The sequence below is a fragment of the Megalobrama amblycephala genome, linkage group LG13, assembly GCF_018812025.1.
Source record: "Megalobrama amblycephala isolate DHTTF-2021 linkage group LG13, ASM1881202v1, whole genome shotgun sequence".
NCBI lineage: Eukaryota > Metazoa > Chordata > Actinopteri > Cypriniformes > Xenocyprididae > Megalobrama > Megalobrama amblycephala.
In genome coordinates this window covers 38,821,493-38,843,968 of record NC_063056.1, presented here as the reverse complement: position 1 = coordinate 38,843,968, position 22,476 = coordinate 38,821,493, and the positions used below count along the sequence as shown (strand labels likewise).

General features: G+C 37.5%; 1 protein-coding gene across 2 annotated transcripts in view; it reads left to right on the top strand.

Moving 5' to 3' along the window:
• The window catches only part of LOC125243026 (protein argonaute-3), a 59,701-nt gene that overhangs the window by 24,660 nt on the left and 12,565 nt on the right, over positions 1 to 22,476 (top strand). Inside the window, exons 2-11 of one of the 2 annotated variants that reach the window (XM_048152228.1) lie at positions 7,144 to 7,315; positions 7,393 to 7,513; positions 8,444 to 8,652; positions 9,996 to 10,132; positions 12,617 to 12,751; positions 13,299 to 13,386; positions 14,261 to 14,408; positions 14,486 to 14,605; positions 18,412 to 18,534; positions 22,202 to 22,335. In XM_048152228.1, coding sequence (XP_048008185.1) covers positions 7,144 to 7,315; positions 7,393 to 7,513; positions 8,444 to 8,652; positions 9,996 to 10,132; positions 12,617 to 12,751; positions 13,299 to 13,386; positions 14,261 to 14,408; positions 14,486 to 14,605; positions 18,412 to 18,534; positions 22,202 to 22,335 — 1,387 coding nt within the window. Of the gene's footprint in view, positions 1 to 7,143; positions 7,316 to 7,392; positions 7,514 to 8,443; positions 8,653 to 9,995; positions 10,133 to 12,616; positions 12,752 to 13,298; positions 13,387 to 14,260; positions 14,409 to 14,485; positions 14,606 to 18,411; positions 18,556 to 22,201; positions 22,336 to 22,476 lie in introns of both variants that reach the window. The other variant, XM_048152227.1, reaches the window with a different exon arrangement.

Sequence of the window (22,476 nt, the reverse complement as noted above, 5' to 3'; positions counted from 1 at the left end):
CTTCACAAGTGTGTTCGTTATAGGAGTCTGATCACATGTATGTGACTATTGTGAGTCAAAGTTATAGCGCCACCAACTGGCAGCAGGAAGTGTATCACTTTTTGAAATGTTTTGAGATCACCCTCTTATTTTTACCTGATTTGCTTCAAACTTCATCAGTGTAATGTCAATACACAGCAGATGTAGACCTATGACAGGATTTTTGATATTTGAAATATTGTTGCCATGGCAACAGGTCAAACTGTAATAATATTCTTGAGTGTTTTTGAGGCTCTTAACATGCTTCAAATTGCATGAAACTCGACACACACATCAATATTGTCAACCAGTAGACATGGACAAAGCCATAGAAATGGGCGTGGTGGAGGGGCTCAGTAGCGCCACCTTTTGACAAAAGTGGGGGGGTTTGTTTTTCCTACAGTCACCAAACTTGGTACACATATTGTTCTCATCAAGCCGGACAATTTTCTAATTTACATTCATTAGCTCCGACCAACAGGAAGTCAGCTATTTTGGTTTGAATGTTAATTTTTTGAAAAAACAGGCTATGAATTTTATACTACTACTCCTACAGGGTTTATCCAATTTACACCAAGCTTTTTTTAACTTGTTGCTAACACATTGAAGTTGTTTAATTGCAAACGGATTTTGGATATCTCAAACGGTTTGGCCGTGGCGAGGCAACGAATTTATGGCAAGAAAAGGGAAACAAAGTGTTATAACTTCTGCATACATTAATTGATTTTGATGAAACTTCGGCTTAGTCTTCGTTGTACAAGGCTGATCACATGGATGTGACTATTGTGATTCAAAGTCATAGCGCCACCAACTGGAAGCAGAAAATGTGTCACTTTCAGCATACATTGAGATCACCCTCTTATTTTTACCTGATTTGCTTCAAAATTCATCAGAATAATGTTAAAACTTGGCACATGTAATCCTTTGAAAATGGGCAGGGAGGAGGGGCTCTATAGTGGCACCTTGTAGTGCAGTAAATGTGGAGTGAATTTGACATAGTCCTTTGATGTTTAACCGTTTTAAGTGCCTATTGCCCGCTGTGCACAGTTGCCCTGAAGCCACCGGGGTGGCGGTGCCACCGGGCTTGGGCCCGCCATCGCTGCTCGCAGCTATATTTAGGGCCCAAGCGAAAATTCGCGCAGGGCCCTTTGTTCTTCTAAGGATTATTATTATTTTTTTTTTTTTTTTTTTTTTTTTTTTTTTTTCCGTCTTCCGGGGCTTTTTGGGGGCCTTAACCCTCTGGATGCTGATTTGGGGCAAAGTTTTGAACTCTTGTGCTTTTTCAGTTGTTCAAATTTAATGACACAAGCACACACAGCACAAACTTACCATAATATGGAAACATGTGTGTACATGTTTGTGTTTTTGAAGGAATAACGTTTATGCGGGTTACTGAAAAAACAAAAAACAGTCACTGGCCGTATATTAAATCTGGCAGACTTTTGGGTAGAAGGTTGTAGACTGGTTTTTGCTTCAAAATTATGTAAAAATTATGCCCTCTTTCATTTATAACAATATACTGGGCACTTTTTGCCAAGAAACACGGTGGAGGAGGCAATCTCCATGAATAATGGCTCATTCTCACCTGGAAGACAAAAGAATTGAATAGTAATGACCTGAAAAGACTTGCATATTAATGAGGCATTTCAGTCAGGTAGGCTGTGAAAAAAAACTTCTGTGATGTCTCAAGCTCATCATGGTAATGAAACATACAGAAAAATTTATTACAATATAAAATAATGGTCTTTAAAATATAATGATTTCTGTGATGCAATTTGGTTTTAGTTTAAAAGCCATATATTAAACAATTTTCGAGGAGTTATTTTTATTTAATATTCTTGCACGTATTAGCAGCCGGAGGGCGCTCTGAAACTCACCTAAGGTACATGAATGGTGTTTACATATAGACCTAAAGAAACATCACTTAAAACTTATCAATAGGAAAACAAACAGGAATTTACCGTCTTCCAACAACTTTCATCCAGTAAACAATTTTCAAGCTCTAAGTGAATATGTGTTGTCTCTGAACGTGAATAGCGCTGGCTCCGTGGGCGTGGCCGCATTAGTGGGTAATGAGCGCCACTTCTGACAGGCTCTCTTTCAAGTCATAAACACAGAATGTTTGTTTTCTATTAATTTAAAACCTGACATTTCAACGGTTGTTTGAAAAACGCATGCTCTGGACTTCGTTCAGAGGGAGACGAGAGATTTGATATACTTTTGTTTTTACCTCAAATAAAAGGAGATATTCTAGAATTGATGTATTACGATTAATATTTTAAGTCCGATCGCCGCGCCGGCGCGTTTTTACCAAACATCTCAAAAACTCTTGAAAATTGGCACACACATTGGAATCCGCGGCCATTAGCGCCGGAGAGGCTGGTACCCGGGCGTGGCAGGGGGGCTCAAGCGCCCCCTTGAAAAAGTCTGAAAATTTGGTCCATATATTAAACACGCTTGCACGTATTAGATGAAACTAGTACACATATAGACCTCATCGGGCCGAACAACTTTCGGCTCTAAGTTAAACACCACGCCAACAGGAAGTCAGCTATTAAGGGTTGTTTGAAAAACGCATGCTCTGGAATTTGATATACTCCTCCTAGACGATTAATCCGATCGCCACCAAACTCGGTCAGCATGAAGTCAAGACACTGATGATTAAAAATTGCCAGGGGATTTTTGATATCTCGAACGGTTTGTCCGTGGCGAGGCAACGAATTTATGGCGAGAAAAAGGAAACAGGAAATGTGTTATAACGTCTGCATACATATATTGATCTTTATGAAACTTCACAAGTGTGTTCGTTATAGGAGTCTGATCACATGTATGTGACTATTGTGAGTCAAAGTTATAGCGCCACCAACTGGCAGCAGGAAGTGTATCACTTTTTGAAATGTTTTGAGATCACCCTCTTATTTTTACCTGATTTGCTTCAAACTTCATCAGTGTAATGTCAATACACAGCAGATGTAGACCTATGACAGGATTTTTGATATTTGAAATATTGTTGCCATGGCAACAGGTCAAACTGTAATAATATTCTTGAGTGTTTTTGAGGCTCTTAACATGCTTCAAATTGCATGAAACTCGACACACACATCAATATTGTCAACCAGTAGACATGGACAAAGCCATAGAAATGGGCGTGGTGGAGGGGCTCAGTAGCGCCACCTTTTGACAAAAGTGGGGGGGTTTGTTTTTCCTACAGTCACCAAACTTGGTACACATATTGTTCTCATCAAGCCGGACAATTTTCTAATTTACATTCATTAGCTCCGACCAACAGGAAGTCAGCTATTTTGGTTTGAATGTTAATTTTTTGAAAAAACAGGCTATGAATTTTATACTACTACTCCTACAGGGTTTATCCAATTTACACCAAGCTTTTTTTAACTTGTTGCTAACACATTGAAGTTGTTTAATTGCAAACGGATTTTGGATATCTCAAACGGTTTGGCCGTGGCGAGGCAACGAATTTATGGCAAGAAAAGGGAAACAAAGTGTTATAACTTCTGCATACATTAATTGATTTTGATGAAACTTCGGCTTAGTCTTCGTTGTACAAGGCTGATCACATGGATGTGACTATTGTGATTCAAAGTCATAGCGCCACCAACTGGAAGCAGAAAATGTGTCACTTTCAGCATACATTGAGATCACCCTCTTATTTTTACCTGATTTGCTTCAAAATTCATCAGAATAATGTTAAAACTTGGCACATGTAATCCTTTGAAAATGGGCAGGGAGGAGGGGCTCTATAGTGGCACCTTGTAGTGCAGTAAATGTGGAGTGAATTTGACATAGTCCTTTGATGTTTAACCGTTTTAAGTGCCTATTGCCCGCTGTGCACAGTTGCCCTGAAGCCACCGGGGTGGCGGTGCCACCGGGCTTGGGCCCGCCATCGCTGCTCGCAGCTATATTATTATTTTTTTTTTTATTTTTTTTTTTTATTTTTTTTTTTTCGTCTTCCGGGGCATTTTGGGGGCCTTAACATGCTCAAAAACTCTTGAAAATTGGCACACACATTGGAATCCGCGGCCATTAGGACGCCGGAGAGGCTGGTACCCGGGCGTGGCAGGGGGGCTCGACAGCGCCCCCTTGAAAAAAGTCTGAAAATTTGGTCCATATATTAAACACGCTTGCACGTATTAGTATGAAACTCAGTACACATATAGACCTCATCGGGCCGAACAACTTTCGTGCTCTAAGTTAAACACCACGCCAACAGGAAGTCAGCTATTAAGGGTTGTTTGAAAAACGCATGCTCTGGAATTTGATATACTCCTCCTAGACGATTAATCCGATCGCCACCAAACTCGGTCAGCATGAAGTCAAGACACTGATGATTAAAAATTGCCAGGGGATTTTTGATATCTCGAACGGTTTGGCCGTGGCGAGGCAACGAATTTATGGCGAGAAAAAGGAAACAGGAAATGTGTTATAACGTCTGCATACATATATTGATCTTTATGAAACTTCACGAGTGTGTTCGTTATAGGAGTCTGATCACATGGATGTGACTATTGTGAGTCAAAGTTATAGCGCCACCAACTGGCAGCAGGAAGTGTATCACTTTTTGAAATGTTTTGAGATCACCCTCTTATTTTTACCTGATTTGCTTCAAACTTCATCAGTGTAATGTCAATACACAGCAGATGTAGACCTATGACAGGATTTTTGATATTTGAAATATTGTTGCCATGGCAACAGGTCAAACTGTAATAATATTCTTGAGTGTTTTTGAGGCTCTTAACATGCTTCAAATTGCATGAAACTCGACACACACATCAATATTGTCAACCAGTAGACATGGACAAAGCCATAGAAATGGGCGTGGTGGAGGGGCTCAGTAGCGCCACCTTTTGACAAAAGTGGGGAGGTTAGTTTTTCCTACAATCACCAAACTCGGTACACATATTGTTCTCATCAAGCCGGACAATTTTCTAATTTACATTCATTAGCTCCGACCAACAGGAAGTCAGCTATTTTGGTTTGAATGTTAATTTTTTGAAAAAACAGGCTATGAATTTTATACTACTGCTCCTACAGGGTTTATCCAATTTACACCAAACTTTTTTTAACTTGTTGCTAACACATTGAAGTTGTTTAATTGCAAACGGATTTTGGATATCTCAAACGGTTTGGCCGTGGCGAGGCAACGAATTTATGGCAAGAAAAGGGAAACAAAGTGTTATAACTTCTGCATACATTAATTGATTTTGATGAAACTTCGGCTTAGTCTTCGTTGTACAAGGCTGATCACATGGATGTGACTATTGTGATTCAAAGTAATAGCGCCACCAACTGGAAGCAGAAAATGTGTCACTTTTAGCATACATTGAGATCACCCTCTTATTTTTACCTGATTTGCTTCAAAATTCATCAGAATAATGTTAAAACTTGGCACATGTAATACTTTGAAAATGGGCAGGGAGGAGGGGCTCTATAGCAGCACCTTGTAGTGCAGTAAATGTGGAGCGAATTTGACATAGTCCTTTGATGTTTAACCGTTTTAAATGCCTATTGCCCGCTGTGCACAGTTGCCCTGAAGCCACCGGGGTGGCGGTGCCACCGGGCTTGGGCCCGCCATCGCTGCTCGCAGCTATATTTGGTATTGCTTTAACCCATCTTCACACAATTAAGCTGGCAAAGGAAGTACACATCATCTTTAACTTCTCTAAATTGATGAAATCTTACCACTGCCCATGCGGGTGAGAGATGTATTTGAAGTGGCCGGATATGTGTGTGCCATGAGCATCAGTTTAATACAGCTTGATGTTAGAGCACAAAAGTGTTTCATGGGTCAGACATCCCATTTCTGAGAATGGCAACATTTGATTCATTGAGCATCACCGGCATCTGTTTATTGTTTTTTCCCTACCTCCTCCACAAAATTGCTGAACTCTGTTTTTCTTCTCACAAGGCCCACGAGTGGAAGTTGTCTGCTGATGAATCTGCCCTAGGCGTCTCACAGTCAGGGAACCATTAACTGCAATCACTGTCAAACTCAGTCATGAAGCCGGTATTAAATTTTCAGCATCTCTCTGTAGGCATCATCTGTCTGTTGAGAGCAATGGCTTCGTCTTCGCCACTTGCACACTGCCTTCAGACCTCGTATCTTTCCCAATTTGTACTGAAATGGTGCCGGTGCTCAGCCAGGGGACCTGTGAAACTCAGAACCAGAACCGACCAACGTTTCCACTGACTTGAGGGCCGAACGATGGTGTAACTGGCTTTAACTGACTGTAGTCTGCCCATAAATAAACATAATTTATCACTTTTTTTTATTTTTGCAAACACATTGTTTTGAGAACTTATTTTAACATAGAATGTGATTTGATTCAGCATCATTTGTCATTAACAAGCTAGCTTTGAAAATATATTATTGTTGTTATTATATAATAAAAATCATAATAATTGTTATTATTTATTATTATATAATATAATATTTTTATTTTGTTTTTTTTATTTTATTGTTTGTATTACTACTACTACTTCTACTATTTAAAATAATTATCGTTATTAAATATATTATTTAATAATTATCATTATTAGTTTATGATAAAATGTATTATTTAATTTAATAAAATGTATTTATTAATTAATTATCACACATTTTATAATGTTTATAATAAATATTACTATTAATATTAGTATTATTGTTAAAAAAAAAAAAATTAATTATTATTAAACTTATTATTTAAATATATAAAAAATACATTTAACTATTTAAATTTTATTTAAATGTCAATTCACACACATGCTATTTAATTTATATTTAATATTTAAATATTGAATATTTTTATATATTTAATATATATATATATAATATATAATTTATAACAATTTCTAATGATTTTATTAAAGACTGGTTGAAGTAGCAGTGCAACAAAAATAGGAACAGGGTTTCCATCAGCTGAAGGTGTGTTGCATCAGGCGCTTGAAGTGTTGACACATTTGTTCATTATATAATCGCAGTGATTTGGCTTTGTACCATGTGGTGTAATTTTGTGGTGTTGTTTTGAAAGCTGTACTTCATTGAGGACACATCCACCTCGCCTGCCCAGTTATGTTATAGTTTGGTGTAACACTGTCCGTCTTATTCTCTCCTTCTCACTTCAGGAGCCGTTGGGGCCCAGTCCCTGTTCTCCGTGCCACGGAGGCCCGGCTATGGCACCATGGGGAAACCCATCAAGCTGCTGGCCAACTGCTTCCAGGTGGAGATCCCCAAGATGGATGTCTACCTGTATGAGGTCGACATCAAGCCTGAGAAGTGTCCACGCCGTGTGAACAGGTGGGATGTTTGGAGAACTGCTCAGAGTTTATGAGTGACTCCTGTAGACGCCCTCCTGATGAGTGTTGTCTCTGCAGGGAGGTTGTGGACTCCATGGTGCAGCACTTTAAAGTCACCATCTTTGGGGATCGAAGGCCAGTTTATGATGGAAAGAAAAGTCTCTACACCGCCAACCCACTGCCTGTGGCACCCGCTGGGGTAAGGAAACACCTGCTCTGTTCAAAAACATAGTGAGCCGCCCACTTTTGCACTCTGTTTGGATGCACAAATTATCCAATGACACATTCTGTAGGAAATTTGCACATTAAAATCGTCATGATATTCTAGGGATGCACAATTAATCAAAAATCTGAAATCTTGATATGTGTGATTATCCATCTCTGCATCTGCTCTAAGTCAGCCATCTTCCCAAACTTGAGAAGTGCTTATCAACAACCTGGGAAACACCAGGATGCACTATGGGAAGAAGGCAAGCCGGCGGAGGCAGTGTGATGTTTGGGCAATGTTCTTCTGGGAAACCTTGGGTCCTGCCATCCATGTGGATGTTACTTTGACACGTACCACCTACCTAAGCATTGTTGCAGACCATGTACACCCTTTCATGGAAACAGTATTCCCTGGTGGCTGTGTCCTCTTTCAGCAGGATAATGCTCCTGCCACAAAGCAGTAATTGTTCTGGAATGGTTTGAAGAGCACAACGAGTTTGAGGTGTTGACTTGGCCTCCAAATTCTCCAGATCTCAATCCAATTGAGCATCTGTGGGATGTGCTGAACAAACAAGTCCGATCCATGGATCCACCTCGCAACTTACAGGATTTAAAGGATCTGCTGCTAACATCTTGGTGCAGATACCACAGCACACCTTCAGGGGTCTAGTGGAGTCCATGCCTCGACGGGTCAGGGCTGTTTCGGCAGCAAAAGGGCACCAACACAATATTAGGAAGGTGGTCATAATGGTCAAATTGTGCAGTCCTACTACAAATAAGCCCCCAGTTTTTCCCCAAATTGTGCAGACCTATGTTATTCACGTTAGATGTGATCAAAGAATTTTACATTGACATACCCATTGTCCACTGTTTTTTTTTTTTAGTTTGTTGATGCAGTACTTTTTTTTTTATTTGTCCACAGGTGGATCTGGATGTTACTCTGCCAGGGGAAGGGGGCAAAGACCGACCCTTTAAAGTCAGTATTAAGTTTGTGTCCCTGGTGAGCTGGCACCTGTTGCACGAGGTACTAACTGGTCGCAGTATGTCAGAGCCCTTGGAGCTGGACAAGCCAATCAGCACCAACCCAGTTCACGCTGTGGATGTGGTTCTACGGCATCTGCCTTCCATGAAGTGAGTGTATATCTCAGAATGTCTCACGCACAGACAAACATTAGCTGGTCACCCTGACACTCCTACATTTAAAGTTCAGATCATATATTTTATTGTTAATCTGTGACCCCAGAACTATTTGAACACTGTGCATATGTCATTGCATTTGACAAAATATCAATGCAAGTGGCTTCAGCAAACAAATTATGCTTAAAGGTGCCCTAGAGCCAGTTTTTACAAGATGTAATATAAGTCTAAGGTGTCCCCTGAATGTGTCTGTGAAGTTTCAGCTCAAAATACCCCATGGATTTTTTTTAAATTAATTTTTTTAACTGCCTATTTTGGGGCATCATTAAATATGTGCCGATTCAGGCTGCGGCCCCTTTAAATCACGTGCTCCCTGCCCCCCGAGCTCTCGACTATAATACAGTGCATTTACAAAGTTCACACAGCTAATATAACCCTCAAATGGATCTTTACAAGATGTTCATCATGCATACTGCATGTATGCGTCGGATCATGTGAGTATAGTATTTATTTGGATGTTTATATTTGATTCTGAATGAGTTTGATAGTGCTCCGTGGCTAAGGCTAACATTACACACTGTTGGAGAGATTTATAAAGAATGAAGTTGTGTTTATGAATTATACAGACTGCAAGTGTTTAAAAATGAAAATAGTGACGGCTCTTGTCTCCATGAATACAGTAAGAAACGATGGTAACTTTAACCACATTTAACAGTACATTAGCAACATGCTAACGAAACATTTAGAAAGACAATTTACAAATATCACTAAAAATATCATGTTATCATGGATCATGTCAGTTATTATTGCTCCATCTGCCATTTTTCGCTATTATTCTTGCTTGCTTACCTAGTCTGATGATTCAGCTGTGCACAGATCCAGACGTTAATACTGGCTGCCCTTGTCTAATGCCTTGAACATGAGCTGGCATATGCAAATATTGGGGTCATACATATTAATGATCCCGACTGTTACGTAACAGTCGGTGTTATGTTGAGATTCGCCTGTTCTTCAGAGGTCTTTTAAACAAATGAGATTTACATGAGAAGGAGGAAACAATGGAGTTTGAGACTCACTGTATGTCATTTCCATGTACTGAACTCTTGTTATTCAACTGTGCAAAGGTAAATTCAATTTTTGATTCTAGGGCACCTTTAAAATTGGCATTAAATGGAAGTTGTGATCAACTTTACTCTTTCAAAAGTGACAGTAAAGACATTTATAGTGTTACAAAAGATTTGGTTAGGTTTAGTGGATGCATGGATTCCCCTCAAGTTCATGCATGTGTCACTAAATCCCTAATAAAATATCTAACATTCTGTGATTGTTTCTCTCAGGTACACACCTGTGGGCCGCTCATTCTTTTCTGCCCCTGAGGGCTACGACCATCCTTTGGGTGGAGGCAGAGAGGTGTGGTTCGGCTTCCACCAGTCTGTTCGGCCAGCCATGTGGAAGATGATGCTCAACATTGACGGTGCGCACCCTTTGAGTTTCCTGACGAGGCTTAGCCGGGGTGGACAGCATGTGTGTTAGCACAGAGTGTGGGAACTGTTCACACTGTTGCCGTGGGGATGAAGGGCTGAAAGATGGCGGGTGGGGGTTTGTTTGATTGAAGGGGGGCGTTAAATGAGTCTCGCTCTCTCTCTCTTTCCAAGTTCACCAGTTCTGTGTCTCTCAGTCTGCATGTTTCCCGCTCTCTTAGTCTCTCACAAGTCAATTGGTTGCATCGCCTGCTCCTCCCCCTCCTCACTAAAGGGCAGGGAAAAGTCTAACCGTCTGAAATCGTCTCTCCTTTCACTGGCTCATTGTAACACTTATAATGGAGTGAATGGGCTCAGAAAGAGCGCGAAAGACCGGCTTTGAGTTCACATTAACATTTGTGTTTGTTTTCTCACCGGACTAATAAAGAGCAACATCTTGAACTGGACCAGATATTTTAGTACGCTGAAAGTTTTGTGAAGGTGGGGAAAAAACATAAAGATAACCTACAGCTAAACACCCAATTCAGGGCTTTATCAAATTATTTTTTTTTTTATAATAAAGGGATACGAGGAGATGTTTACAAGCAAAATTATTTAATTTATTTGAATACACAAAGTACACTAGGTTTTTAAATATGTTTATAAATACAGTTTAATTATGGAATTATGTACTTTTTATTGTGTAACCGAAATAGGAATAATAACCAGAAGAAAAAAAAATCTGCATAATTCTGAACTTTTAATTATACACAAGCTCATAATAAACTGGACTCTTATTTTGAAATGTCTTTACAACTTCCAGCTGCTCAGTCAAAAAGAAGCAGGAGATAAAATCTGCACTCTTGCAACCATCTAAAACATATTACTATACAAACACCATAAAGTAAACACTGTCATAATTCATCAGCATAAGATGATAAGCTATTGCTTGGTATAAATGTGCAAACTGCTCTGAAACCACAAGCCTGTAGAAAGCACAACAGTTACCACATTATAACGTACAGAGCTCACATTTTTTTAATTAAACCATAGCCTTTTGAATGTTAATAATCACATTAGGCTGATTCCTGTGTTCTGATGCCAAATTTAAGACCTCTTAAAATAATAATTAACCTCCTGGGTCCCTCTGTCCACGTACGAGGACATTATATTTTAGTGAATTACTCTGACACCATAGATGTCACCGTTTTAAGTCTGGATGTCCTGTAAAGGGCTTTTCAGAGCTACCAAATATTTGGAGGTTTCACCAGGACAACAACAACTTCTTGGTCTTTAAAATGACTGAATGATCAAATTTAGCACTCTTATCGAAGTATTATAATATTTTGTAATTATCATTTAAATCTGACTAATTTTTAAATTGTTTGTTATAAATCAACATCTCTGGAAAATATTACGGGGTTTCTAATCAAAATATGACTTTCTGTTACAAAACAGGGCATTGATTTCATACATGACCTCTGTAGAGGACACCAGGACTTAAATCATGTTTATTACGCATTTTTGGAGACACAAGTGAATAGGGAAAGGAATTACATATCAATATTTCTATGAAATACTCCCATTATTACACTTCTTTTTCATTGTAATATAGATTTGAATGGGAAAACCCATGTATGGCCATATTGTATAAAGTAAAATGGTATATCAGCTCATTCCATTATATATTTTATAACATAGTTGAGAATCATCTTTAAACAAAGTTTCGGGGGAAAAAAAATCCTGAAACCTAAAAATTGATTGGTGAATGGAAAAAAAAAACAATCCCATTGTTTTTGCCTATACATGTCAGTTCATGTCATTTTATTTTTTAAACAATTGAGTCTGGTGTCCACTTGCAAGGACATAGCATATTAATAAAATATAATTTTTAAAAAATTCTTATGCTCTAAACAATGTAATGAGATGAAAAAAATACTAAATTCAAAAAAACATTTTTTTCCCACCAGGTGCTAGGAGCTTAAGACTTTTGTTATTCCATTTGAGATATTTAAAACTTTTTATGAACTTAAAATATTTTTTTTATTCTCACATAAACTCCTAAATATATTCTACAGATTGCACACATCTATTTTTGGTCATAAATGCGAGTAAAATGCTTATACTACAGAGCCATGCAATAGGGATCCCTGACATAAAAGAGAAGTGGCTTTTTTTGTCAGGGAACCCTATTGCAAAATAAATAAAAATAAATATATGAATATATATAATTTATTTTCTGGGGGGGAAAATTATGATTTTATATAATAATATATATATATATATATATATATATATATATATATATATATATATATATATATATCCTGTGCAAAATGCACCTCAATGCTGCTACACCACTGATAAATGGTCTTTTTTACTGCAGAGGATGTATTGAAAGTTAGTATGTTTTCATAATGAAAATTTGATTCCTCTTGACCTCTTCTAAATGATGATTTGGACTGCGTATTCATCCATTTTCATCTCTTGTCTCGCAGTGTCAGCCACGGCTTTCTACAAAGCACAGCCAGTTATTCAGTTCATGTGTGAGGTACTGGACATCCACAACATTGATGAGCAGCCTCGCCCCCTCACAGACTCCCACAGAGTCAAATTCACCAAAGAAATCAAAGGTATGTGTGCATGTGTGCTCCTGTGTGTTTAGGTATACAGGGGTTGGACAATGAAACTGAAACACCTGGTTTTAGACCACAATCATTTATTAGTATGGTGGTGTAGGGCATCCTTTTGCAGCCAATACAGCATCAATTCATCTTGGGAATGATAGATACCAGTCCTTCTCAGTGACCAGAGGGATTTTGAGCCGTTCCTCTTCCAGGTCACAATGTGATGCTGGTGGAGGAAAACATTTTCTGACTTGCTTCTCCAAAATAGCTGGTGACTGTTCAGGTCATGGGAGATCTTTCATGTTCATCAAACCATTCTGTCACAAGTCTTGCTGTGTGTATTGGTGCATTATCATGCTGATGCACGGCACCCCCTTTAGGGTACAATGTTTGAACCATCCATGCACCTAGCACATGGTCCTCCAGAATGGTAGTCCTTGAGGTTGGCATATATAGGCGTGAAACCTCCTACAATATATTGGCCAGTGTTTCTGATTCATTGTCCAGGCCCTGTATGTGCTTGTCTCTTTCTCATTGGCTGGTTTATGTGCAGGTCTGAAGGTGGAGGTGACACACTGCGGAACCATGCGGAGGAAGTACCGGGTCTGCAATGTGACCCGCCGCCCTGCCAGCCACCAAACGTTAGTCAAACCGTCGGAGGAAGTGAAGCGTGTTATGACAATACATTGTATTGATAATATCTGCCTGTCTATCTGTCATATTTTTTAAAATATCTATTTTATTTTTTTTTTATTGTTTTTACATTTATTTTAATTGTTTTTACATTTAATATTTTTTTAAATTATTTAATTATTTATTTATTTATTTATTTATTTTAATTGTTTTTTAAATTTATTTTAAGTTTTTTAAATTATCTATTTTAATTGTTTTTAACTGTTTATTAATTTTTTTTTACATTTATTTTAATTGTTTTTACATTTAATATTTTTTTTTAATTATTTCATTTATTTATTTTAATTGTTTTTAAAATTTGTTTTAATAGTTTTTTAAATTCTTTTTTAATTGTTTTAACTGTTTATTTAATTTTTTTACATTCATTTATTTTAATTGTTTTTACATTTAATATATTTTTTAAATTATTTAGTTATTTTTTATTTATTTTAATTGTTTTTTAAATTTATTTTGTGTATTTTTTTTTTTTTTTTTTAATAAATAAATTGAAATTAATTTTTTCATGACTCTTACATTTTCCTCAATTATCATTAAAGCATTTTTTTTATATATACAGTTCCTTAAACTTAATGATGATTCTTATTACTGTAATACAATTAAGTATTATGTAGTATATTTCATTGTTTCCACATGACCTCATCACATTGCATGCAGGATATTTGCACACTTCACACAGTATGCATAGTGTGTACTGCTGAAACAGTAGTGCGCTATTCCAAACACAGCCCAAATGTTTGGACTGAAGGAGGCAGTTTAGCTCTGCTTTTTTGATGCCCTCTAGTGGTGGTTTGTTGTTTGATCAAGTTTCCTGATTTCTTCCAGGTTCCCATTGCAGTTGGAGAATGGCCAAACTGTAGAACGAACAGTAGCTCAGTATTTCAGAGAGAAGTACAACCTGCAGCTCAAATACCCCCACCTGCCCTGTCTACAGGTGGGCCAGGAGCAGAAACACACCTACCTGCCCCTGGAGGTGAGTCCTGTTATCCGCACCGCTGTGATGGCGATAGACCACGTTCTCTGTTCTTACATGTTTTGCTGTTCTCGTAGGTGTGCAACATTGTAGCAGGGCAGCGGTGCATCAAGAAACTGACAGATAATCAAACATCCACCATGATCAAAGCCACGGCACGATCAGCACCAGACAGACAGGAGGAGATCAGCAGACTGGTTAGTGTCACTTACTGGTGCCTTTTAAAGTGATTATTTTTGTGTCATTGAGAGGCTGTTATAGTTTTTATTAATATTTTGAATTAGTTTTGATTTTTTTCCATTTCCATTTTAATTAAAGTTTAGTGTTTTTTTTATTATTATTTATTTATTTATTTTTATTAACTTTAGTTTTAGTTATTTTTGTACATCAAGTTACACAGGATGGAAAAGTATGGAATTCGATTTCTAGGTATGGAAAAATATATGTCCTTCCATACTATTTTATTTTCTAAAATATAGTTTAGTGAACATGTGAGAGTGGATTTGGACTGTGTGAGTATTTATAGCTGAATATTTACAGATGACTGCACTATATACTGAATATTATGATGAAAATAACACTATAGGGGTGAATACTTTATGGGTGAGGACTTGGATGGAGTGATAATGCATGATAATAAACTGTTTTAGCAGTATAGCAAACATTATTATACTGTATGGTAGGGGTGTAACGGTACACAGAAGTCACGGTTCGGTACGTACCTCAGTTTTGGAGTCACGATTCGGTGCGATTTCAGTACAATAAGAAAAATGGTCATACTTTAGTTTAGAGTCCAATTCTCACTATTAACTATGACTTTTGCCTCATTAAACCCCTTATTATTGCTTATTAATAGTTTGTATGGTAGTTAAGTTTAGGTATTGGGTAGGATCAAGGGATGTAGAATATGATCATGCAGAATAAGACAATAATATGTTATATGTTAATTAATATGTTAAAGGGATAGTTCACCCAAAAATGAAAATTTGATGTTTATCTGCTTACCCCCAGCGCATCCAAGATGTAGGTGACTTTGTTTCTTCAGTAGAACACAAATGATGATTTTTAACTCCACCCGTTGCGGTCTGTCAGTCGTATAATGCGTGTCAATGGGAACTTCGTCTTTAAGAGTCAAAAAAACACAACAGACAAGTCCAAATTAAACCCTGTGGCTCGTGTCGACACATTGATGTGAGACACGGAACGATCGGTTTGTGCGAGAAACCGAACAGTATTTATATCATTTTTTACCTCTAAAACACCACTATGTCCAACTGCGTTCAGCATTCGCTTAGTGAGGTCTGATCGCGCTCTGACAACGGCAGTGATGTCTAGCACTCATCGAAGTATATGCGCGAGACATCACTGCTGCTGTCAGAGCGCGATCAGACCTCACTAAGCGAGTGCTGAACGCAGTTGGACATAGTGGACTTTTTTGTTTTTAAGTGCTCATGTCATTCGTGTATGCGCTGTTCTTCCTCTGCTCTTTTTTTCTTTCGTGGCGGTTGGCAAACAGCGTTGTATTAACGCTCACGCCCACTTCTGGATTGGAGCGTGGATCACCCCTGACTGACTGTGTTCGTCGTCTGACTATATGCACCGAACCATGCCGTCCGTACCGTAATGGTAGTTTTTTATGATTTGTTTTAAGTAACAATTTTTGTTATGGTTTTAGTGCTAGTTAAAACACATATAAATAATAATAATAATCCAGATGCACACTTCTGAGGATCTCATAAGATCTTTCAGCTGTGTATTAAAACCTTCCTGCTGTCCGTGTGGTCGATCTGAATGAATTCAGGTTACTGTCTGCATTAATGGAGGTCAGCGGTTTCAGAGCACTGACTTTATTGTGAGCAGATTAGCTGTGATCTGAACTCTTTACCTCACTCCCTGAAGATTTACAGTCTGCCTGCTGCCGTCGGTTTTGAGCTAGTGATGTGTGATTGAAGCACTGCTGCTCTGTATACCTTATTAAAATGACAGCCAATCAGGCGCTGAATCAGAGCAGCTGACTGCGTGTTGCCGTGGTTGATTTCTCATTTAGATGGAGAAATCTCCAAACGAGAGTGGAGAGACCGCGTAGGTGGAATGCACTGACTAGGCCAATGAAATGTACCAAATGAAAAAGTCTCGCTTTGAGACAGCTAAAAATACCATGGTTGAGAGTATTTTTACACTCCGAAGTACAGCAGGATCTGAGCTGGGATATATCAGCTTGTGGCAAGAAACGTTTCTGACAAACATCCTGTTTGCTCAGTCAGTCTCAGGAGAGTTTCTTCATTTCAGAGTTTTATGAAGTCTTAAATAATCTGAATTATGGCTAATTAAGGCTGCAGTTTTAGCATTTATTCAAAATTGTTATCATGTCTAGTTATATTGACTTAAAATATTTGGATGTTTTAAAGGGGACATGTCATGAAAATCTGACTTTTTCCGTGTTTAAGTGCTATAATTGGGTCATTTTAGCTGCGTGAGATTCTCCAGCTTTGTTGTTGTTGAGCTGTTAAAGCTCCGCCCTCTTTTGGAAAGGGGGCGGGAGCAGCAGCTCATTTGCATTTAAAGGGACACACACAAAAATAGTGTGGTTTTGCTCACAGCCAAATAGAGCAAATTTGACAAGCTATAATAAATGATCTGTGGGGTATTTTGAGCTGAAACTTCACAGACACATTCTGGAGACACCAGAGACTTATATTACATCTTGTGAAAGGGGCATTATAGGTCCGCTTTAAGATTTATTCATTTTAGGACTAACAGACAGAGATATTTTAGTATTATTTATATATTATTATAGATTATAGTATATTTACAATTTTCATTGTCATTTTAGTTTGTTTGTGCTTATGTCATTTTTGTATTTCTGTTAAGCTTGAATTCATTTTATATCAGTTTTTATAACTTTAGTAACTTATTTTATTTTAGTTAGCTGCCAAAGCAACATTTTAAAGTTTTTAACCTAATATTTATTTATTTATTTATTTATTTATTTATTTTTATTTTATTTTTATTTATTTTTATTTTATTTTATTTTTTTATTATTATTATTTATTTATTTATTTTATTTTATTTATTTCAGCTTTAAAAACAATTTGTAATACTTTTAGTTAACAACAACACTGCTAATTGATAAAACTGCTAATTATAAACCTAATTATTGTTAAGGTAAGTATCTGTTTTACTGTTGTTACTGTTCTCTTAACTAACTAATTGTTACAGGAATTTGAACTCCTGAGTATTAAACTAAGGTGTGTAAATTGGCTCGAACTGTTTGTGCTTCATGCATGAATGATATTTCAAATCTCTGAATGAATGAAATTTCAAACAGAACTATGCTGTTTTATTCAGAAAATGTAAATAGAGTTGGACATTGGCACAACGTAAATTATAACAGTACCAGAGAACAGCTGTAAAATACACATTTTGTGTATTTCTAAGTGAAGTTGCATGCTGTTTTGTTTTATTTAGATGCATTAAAACTAAATGCTTTAAAGGTTCAGTGTGTAAATTTTAGCGGCATCTAGTGGTGAGGTTGCGAATTGCAACCATGGCTCAATCCTTCTCACCCCTCCCTTTCGAAGCACATAGAGAAGCTACGGTGGCCGACACAGGACAAAGATGTCGTCGTCTGAGACAGAAAAGTGTAGCCAGTCAAACAATGAGCAGTTTGTACTGTAGAAACATGGCGGCACAAAATGGTGACTTCCATGTAAGGGGACCCGTGGTGTATGTAGATAGAAATGGCTCATTCTAAGGTAATAATAACATAACGGTTCATTATGTAAGGGTTTTTATACACCACTGAAAACATAGTTATGTATATTATATGACATTTCTATCAATAGATCCTCCTAAATATTACACACTGGACCTTTAAAACAGAATGCACTACATATTTAAATTAAAATATTTGAGAGCAAATAAAAAACAGAATCATGTTAATCATTAATTTATTGACAGTCTTGCAGAATGTGTCAACAGATGCTCGTCTGTGTATTTCCAGGTGCGCAGTGCTAACTATGAAGCAGACCCTTTTGTGCAGGAGTTTCAGTTTAAGGTGCGAGACGAGATGGCCCACGTGACGGGGCGCGTGTTGCCTGCGCCCATGCTGCAGTACGGGGGCAGGGTGAGCACAGAGCACTTTATGGTACCCTTCTTTTCAATCACCCACATCTCTCTGTGTCTGTCTGTCTGTCTGAATGAATAGCCTCTCCTGGAGGAACTAACAGCTCCTAATCCCTGCTGCTGTGATGTGTGAAGTGTGGAATAACTCCCAAAATAAACAAGATTGTAGTGATTTTTCTTGTTGGTTTTATGCACCACTTAAAGTGAATTAATGAAAGGACTTTTATTGTAGTATTTGAGTTAGTTTAGTTAGCCTGTTTGTATAGTCTGAGAATGAATTATGATTTTGTGTTATTTTGTACATTTACATGCTTTTTTTAAATGACAGGAGATTGGGGACAATGGTAACTTACTGTGTAAAAGTGGTTGGAGGCATTTATAACACTTTTATATAACATTTATGCATTTGGCAGAAAGTTACTTACATTGCATTAAAGATATGAATTTTGTCATTTCATTCATACCCTGGGAATCATGTTACTACATATATATTTTTATATACTATATATTTATAATAATATATGTTTTTGTACTAAAAAGTTGCTTTAATTAGATACTTCAATGAGATTAATGTTTATGTATTTTAAATATCTTTCAATTCAGTCATATTATTATTATTATTTCATAACCAGTGTTAAAATCGCTCCCTCAGCCATGATAAAATCTTATACGCCACCAGCAACAATATTAGCATCTGCCATTCATGTCTTATTTCATTTTTATCCAGCTTCCTTGAGATAAAATGGATTAAATTTTTAAAAACAACTTTAGGCTGAATACTGTATTTAAAGGTGCTCTATGTAAGGATGACAGCTAGTGGTTGAAATGGGTACTGCAGTCCAAATTCAAAATATTGTTTGTCCCGCCCCCTCCTCCTCAGACTTGTTGCCAGTTTGAACACATGCAACAGGAGCGAGATCAATTGACATTGGAAGGCGCGGAGACTTACACATTGTAAGATAATTAGTTGATTTATTAATTAATGATGAGTTGATATATTGCGTTTTAATATGCTCCTGTTCATAGAGATTTTTAGATGGATGCTGTGTTTTCCGCAGGGTTGGCGTAATACTATTGGGTAAATTGATAATGTGCGGTTTTTCACAGACCGAAACAAAAACAGAAATTTTGACACGGAACGCAAATTTCAAAGTAAAATAACTGGCTGTAGCAGTGGTTTTCAGAGAAACAAACATGTGAACTGAGCATGTTTAATAAATATCTGCAAACATATTATGGTATTTTTATTTTAAACTTACATAGAGCACCTTTAAGAATCTCTTTTTTTTTTCCTTCATTAGTCTGAAATGATGTTAGGAAAAGATAAGATTTTTTTTTTTCCTCCCTTCTTTTGGTTCACATTGGGCTTGAGGTCTATTAAGATCCACAACTATTTTATCATTAATATATTTGCATTTTTTGTCAAATTTCTCATTTACAGCTTTAGTGACCCTTTTCTAAGCTACAAATACATTTTATTAGAATTACAATTGTATAATATTTCAGGATATTAAAACTAAATGGGGCTTTTCACACTTAATTCAGGGTTATCATCTTTCTAAACCCGTTTTTAACCTCAGAACGTTTCACACTTGTAATTTAGAAGCGGGTTGAGCACCATTTATTTATTTATTTATTTTTTAACCCTGGTTATGAAACCATGCTCTGAAGCAGGATTAGAGCCGCTTTTTCGCTGTTAACCCTGCATTAGGCCATCCTTAAAAATATTCTTGTTTGCCGTAACCCGACCGACCCTGTCAATTTAGGACCGACTCAATTTTTTATTTTTTTTTTGCTTTAAGTCCGACCGACTTGCCGGTTGTAAATTTGCGTTAAGACCGACCAATTTTTTTTTTTTTTTTTTTTTTACTCTTCAAAACAACTAATACAAAAGCAATAAAATAATATTAATTATATTTTAGTAAGTAATGTAAATATATAAATAGCCTAGGCCTACATACAAACGAAGGCTACGTTCTTTCTTTTAAATAAAAACCTGTGACGTCATCTATGTTTACACTATTGGTTAACGGATGTCACACTATGGCCAGTGCGTTCGCTTCATCTCAAACCGTTGAGAGACGAGACGTGCTGACAGATAAAATAATTACATGATTGTGATAGCCTACGTATATTCCTCTGATTTCTTCAAGCCGTCGTATTTACCATGTTTACTATCAGAATCCACATCGGATCACAAACATAAGTTATTTAAAACACTTGCTGCTGTCTGAAAGTGAGTTTTGAGCTAAAATGATTTTAAAAGTCTTTAATGCTGGTGTTAGCTGGTAACCTACATGTAATCATCGCCGCCTCCGTCTCCACGCACAGATAAACTCCGCCTTTGTTCATAACCACTCCCTCCTCAAGCCCAAGCTGGCCCGCTTTGGACCAAGGTATTCGGCGGGCCGAAAAACCCGGGCCGTTGGCCCCGAGGAAGCCCCGATGAGGCACGATCAAGCCCCGGAAGTGACAGTGGAAACGCGACTGGCCCTGGCACGCACTAGCACGCCCGCTTTAGGCCCGACAGTGGAAACACGGCTGCGCCCGAAGGCACGGGTTGAAAGACCCAGTCAGTGATGTCACGATATGCTAATTTGTTTAAATTCATACCTACGTAATCACCATCACCAAAATTGTACTTTTTTTTTTACATTGAAACTTGGAAAAAAAAATATATATAGACCTACCTACCGACCCTTTTTTTTTAATTTATTTTTAATTTTTTTATTTTTTACCGTTACTGCAAACCAAAATATTTTTAAGGATGGCCTTACAGTGCCAAATGTGTACAATGTGAAATGATACAGTGTTAAAATGTTACGACTAGATACTTGGCAACTGACAGCCAATCACGTGCCTCATCTTGACATGCATTGTACAGTCACGGAAACAAGAAGAGACCATTTTGTTCTTACCTTAATAGTCCGAAAAATGTCCGTTCAGCATAAACTTGATAGTATAGTCCGCAATATATAATATGAGGATGCGCAACGCTAAATCTTTTATGTAAACATGGTGTGCTGCGTTCGCCCAATCAGTGACAATGACACTAAATATGCAAATAAGGACTTTAACCCATTGTTTAGGGATGTGCAGTGTGAAACGTCAGCTTATGAATACCCAGTAATAATTGTTGACCCCAGGTAAATTATGAGCAGTGTGAAACGTAAAGCAAGATAACCCAGAATTCCATTAACCCAGGGTTTAGAATGACCCAGGGTTAACTATTTAAAGTGTGAAAGACCTAAAGATTCAGTAGACACAGTCTACAAATCTGTGGGTGCAGATAATTAACAAATCTGAGAATACTGATTGATAAACTTACAATTTTGATATTTACAGATCATTTGATTTTAAAAGAAAATGTACAGAAATCTAGTGGATCATGTGCTCAATATGTGTCATCTTACTAGCTTATGATTGAAGAATTTTTTTGTGTTATAATTGCCTCCGTTCTTCCCTATATACAGGCTTGTTTTGTGAAATGTACTTGTAAAAATTACACTGTTAATTGAGTTTTTCCTTCAGTCTAGTAATGATTTTCTCTGGGCTACGTCATGTGTTCCAGTCATGTTCAGTTTCAGTATCAGTGGTATATCTGTGTGCCCTGTGTTTCTGCTCACACACGTCCTGTGCAGCAGATCAACCGTGAGCTGTCGTTACAGAATCGCACTGTGGCCACACCCAGTCATGGAGTTTGGGACATGAGAGGGAAGCAGTTCCATACCGGGGTGGAGATCAAGATGTGGGCCATCGCCTGCTTCGCCACGCAGAGACAGTGCAGAGAAGAGATTCTCAAGTAAGACCTCACGCCATACTGACTGTCAGTACTGGCGCACTTAAAGTCCCCAGGAACCGGAAGTTGCAACCAACTTTACTTCAGTGTTGTGACGATTTCCAAGTGAAGCAGAATATTGAATAGAGGTTTTCTTCGGTACTT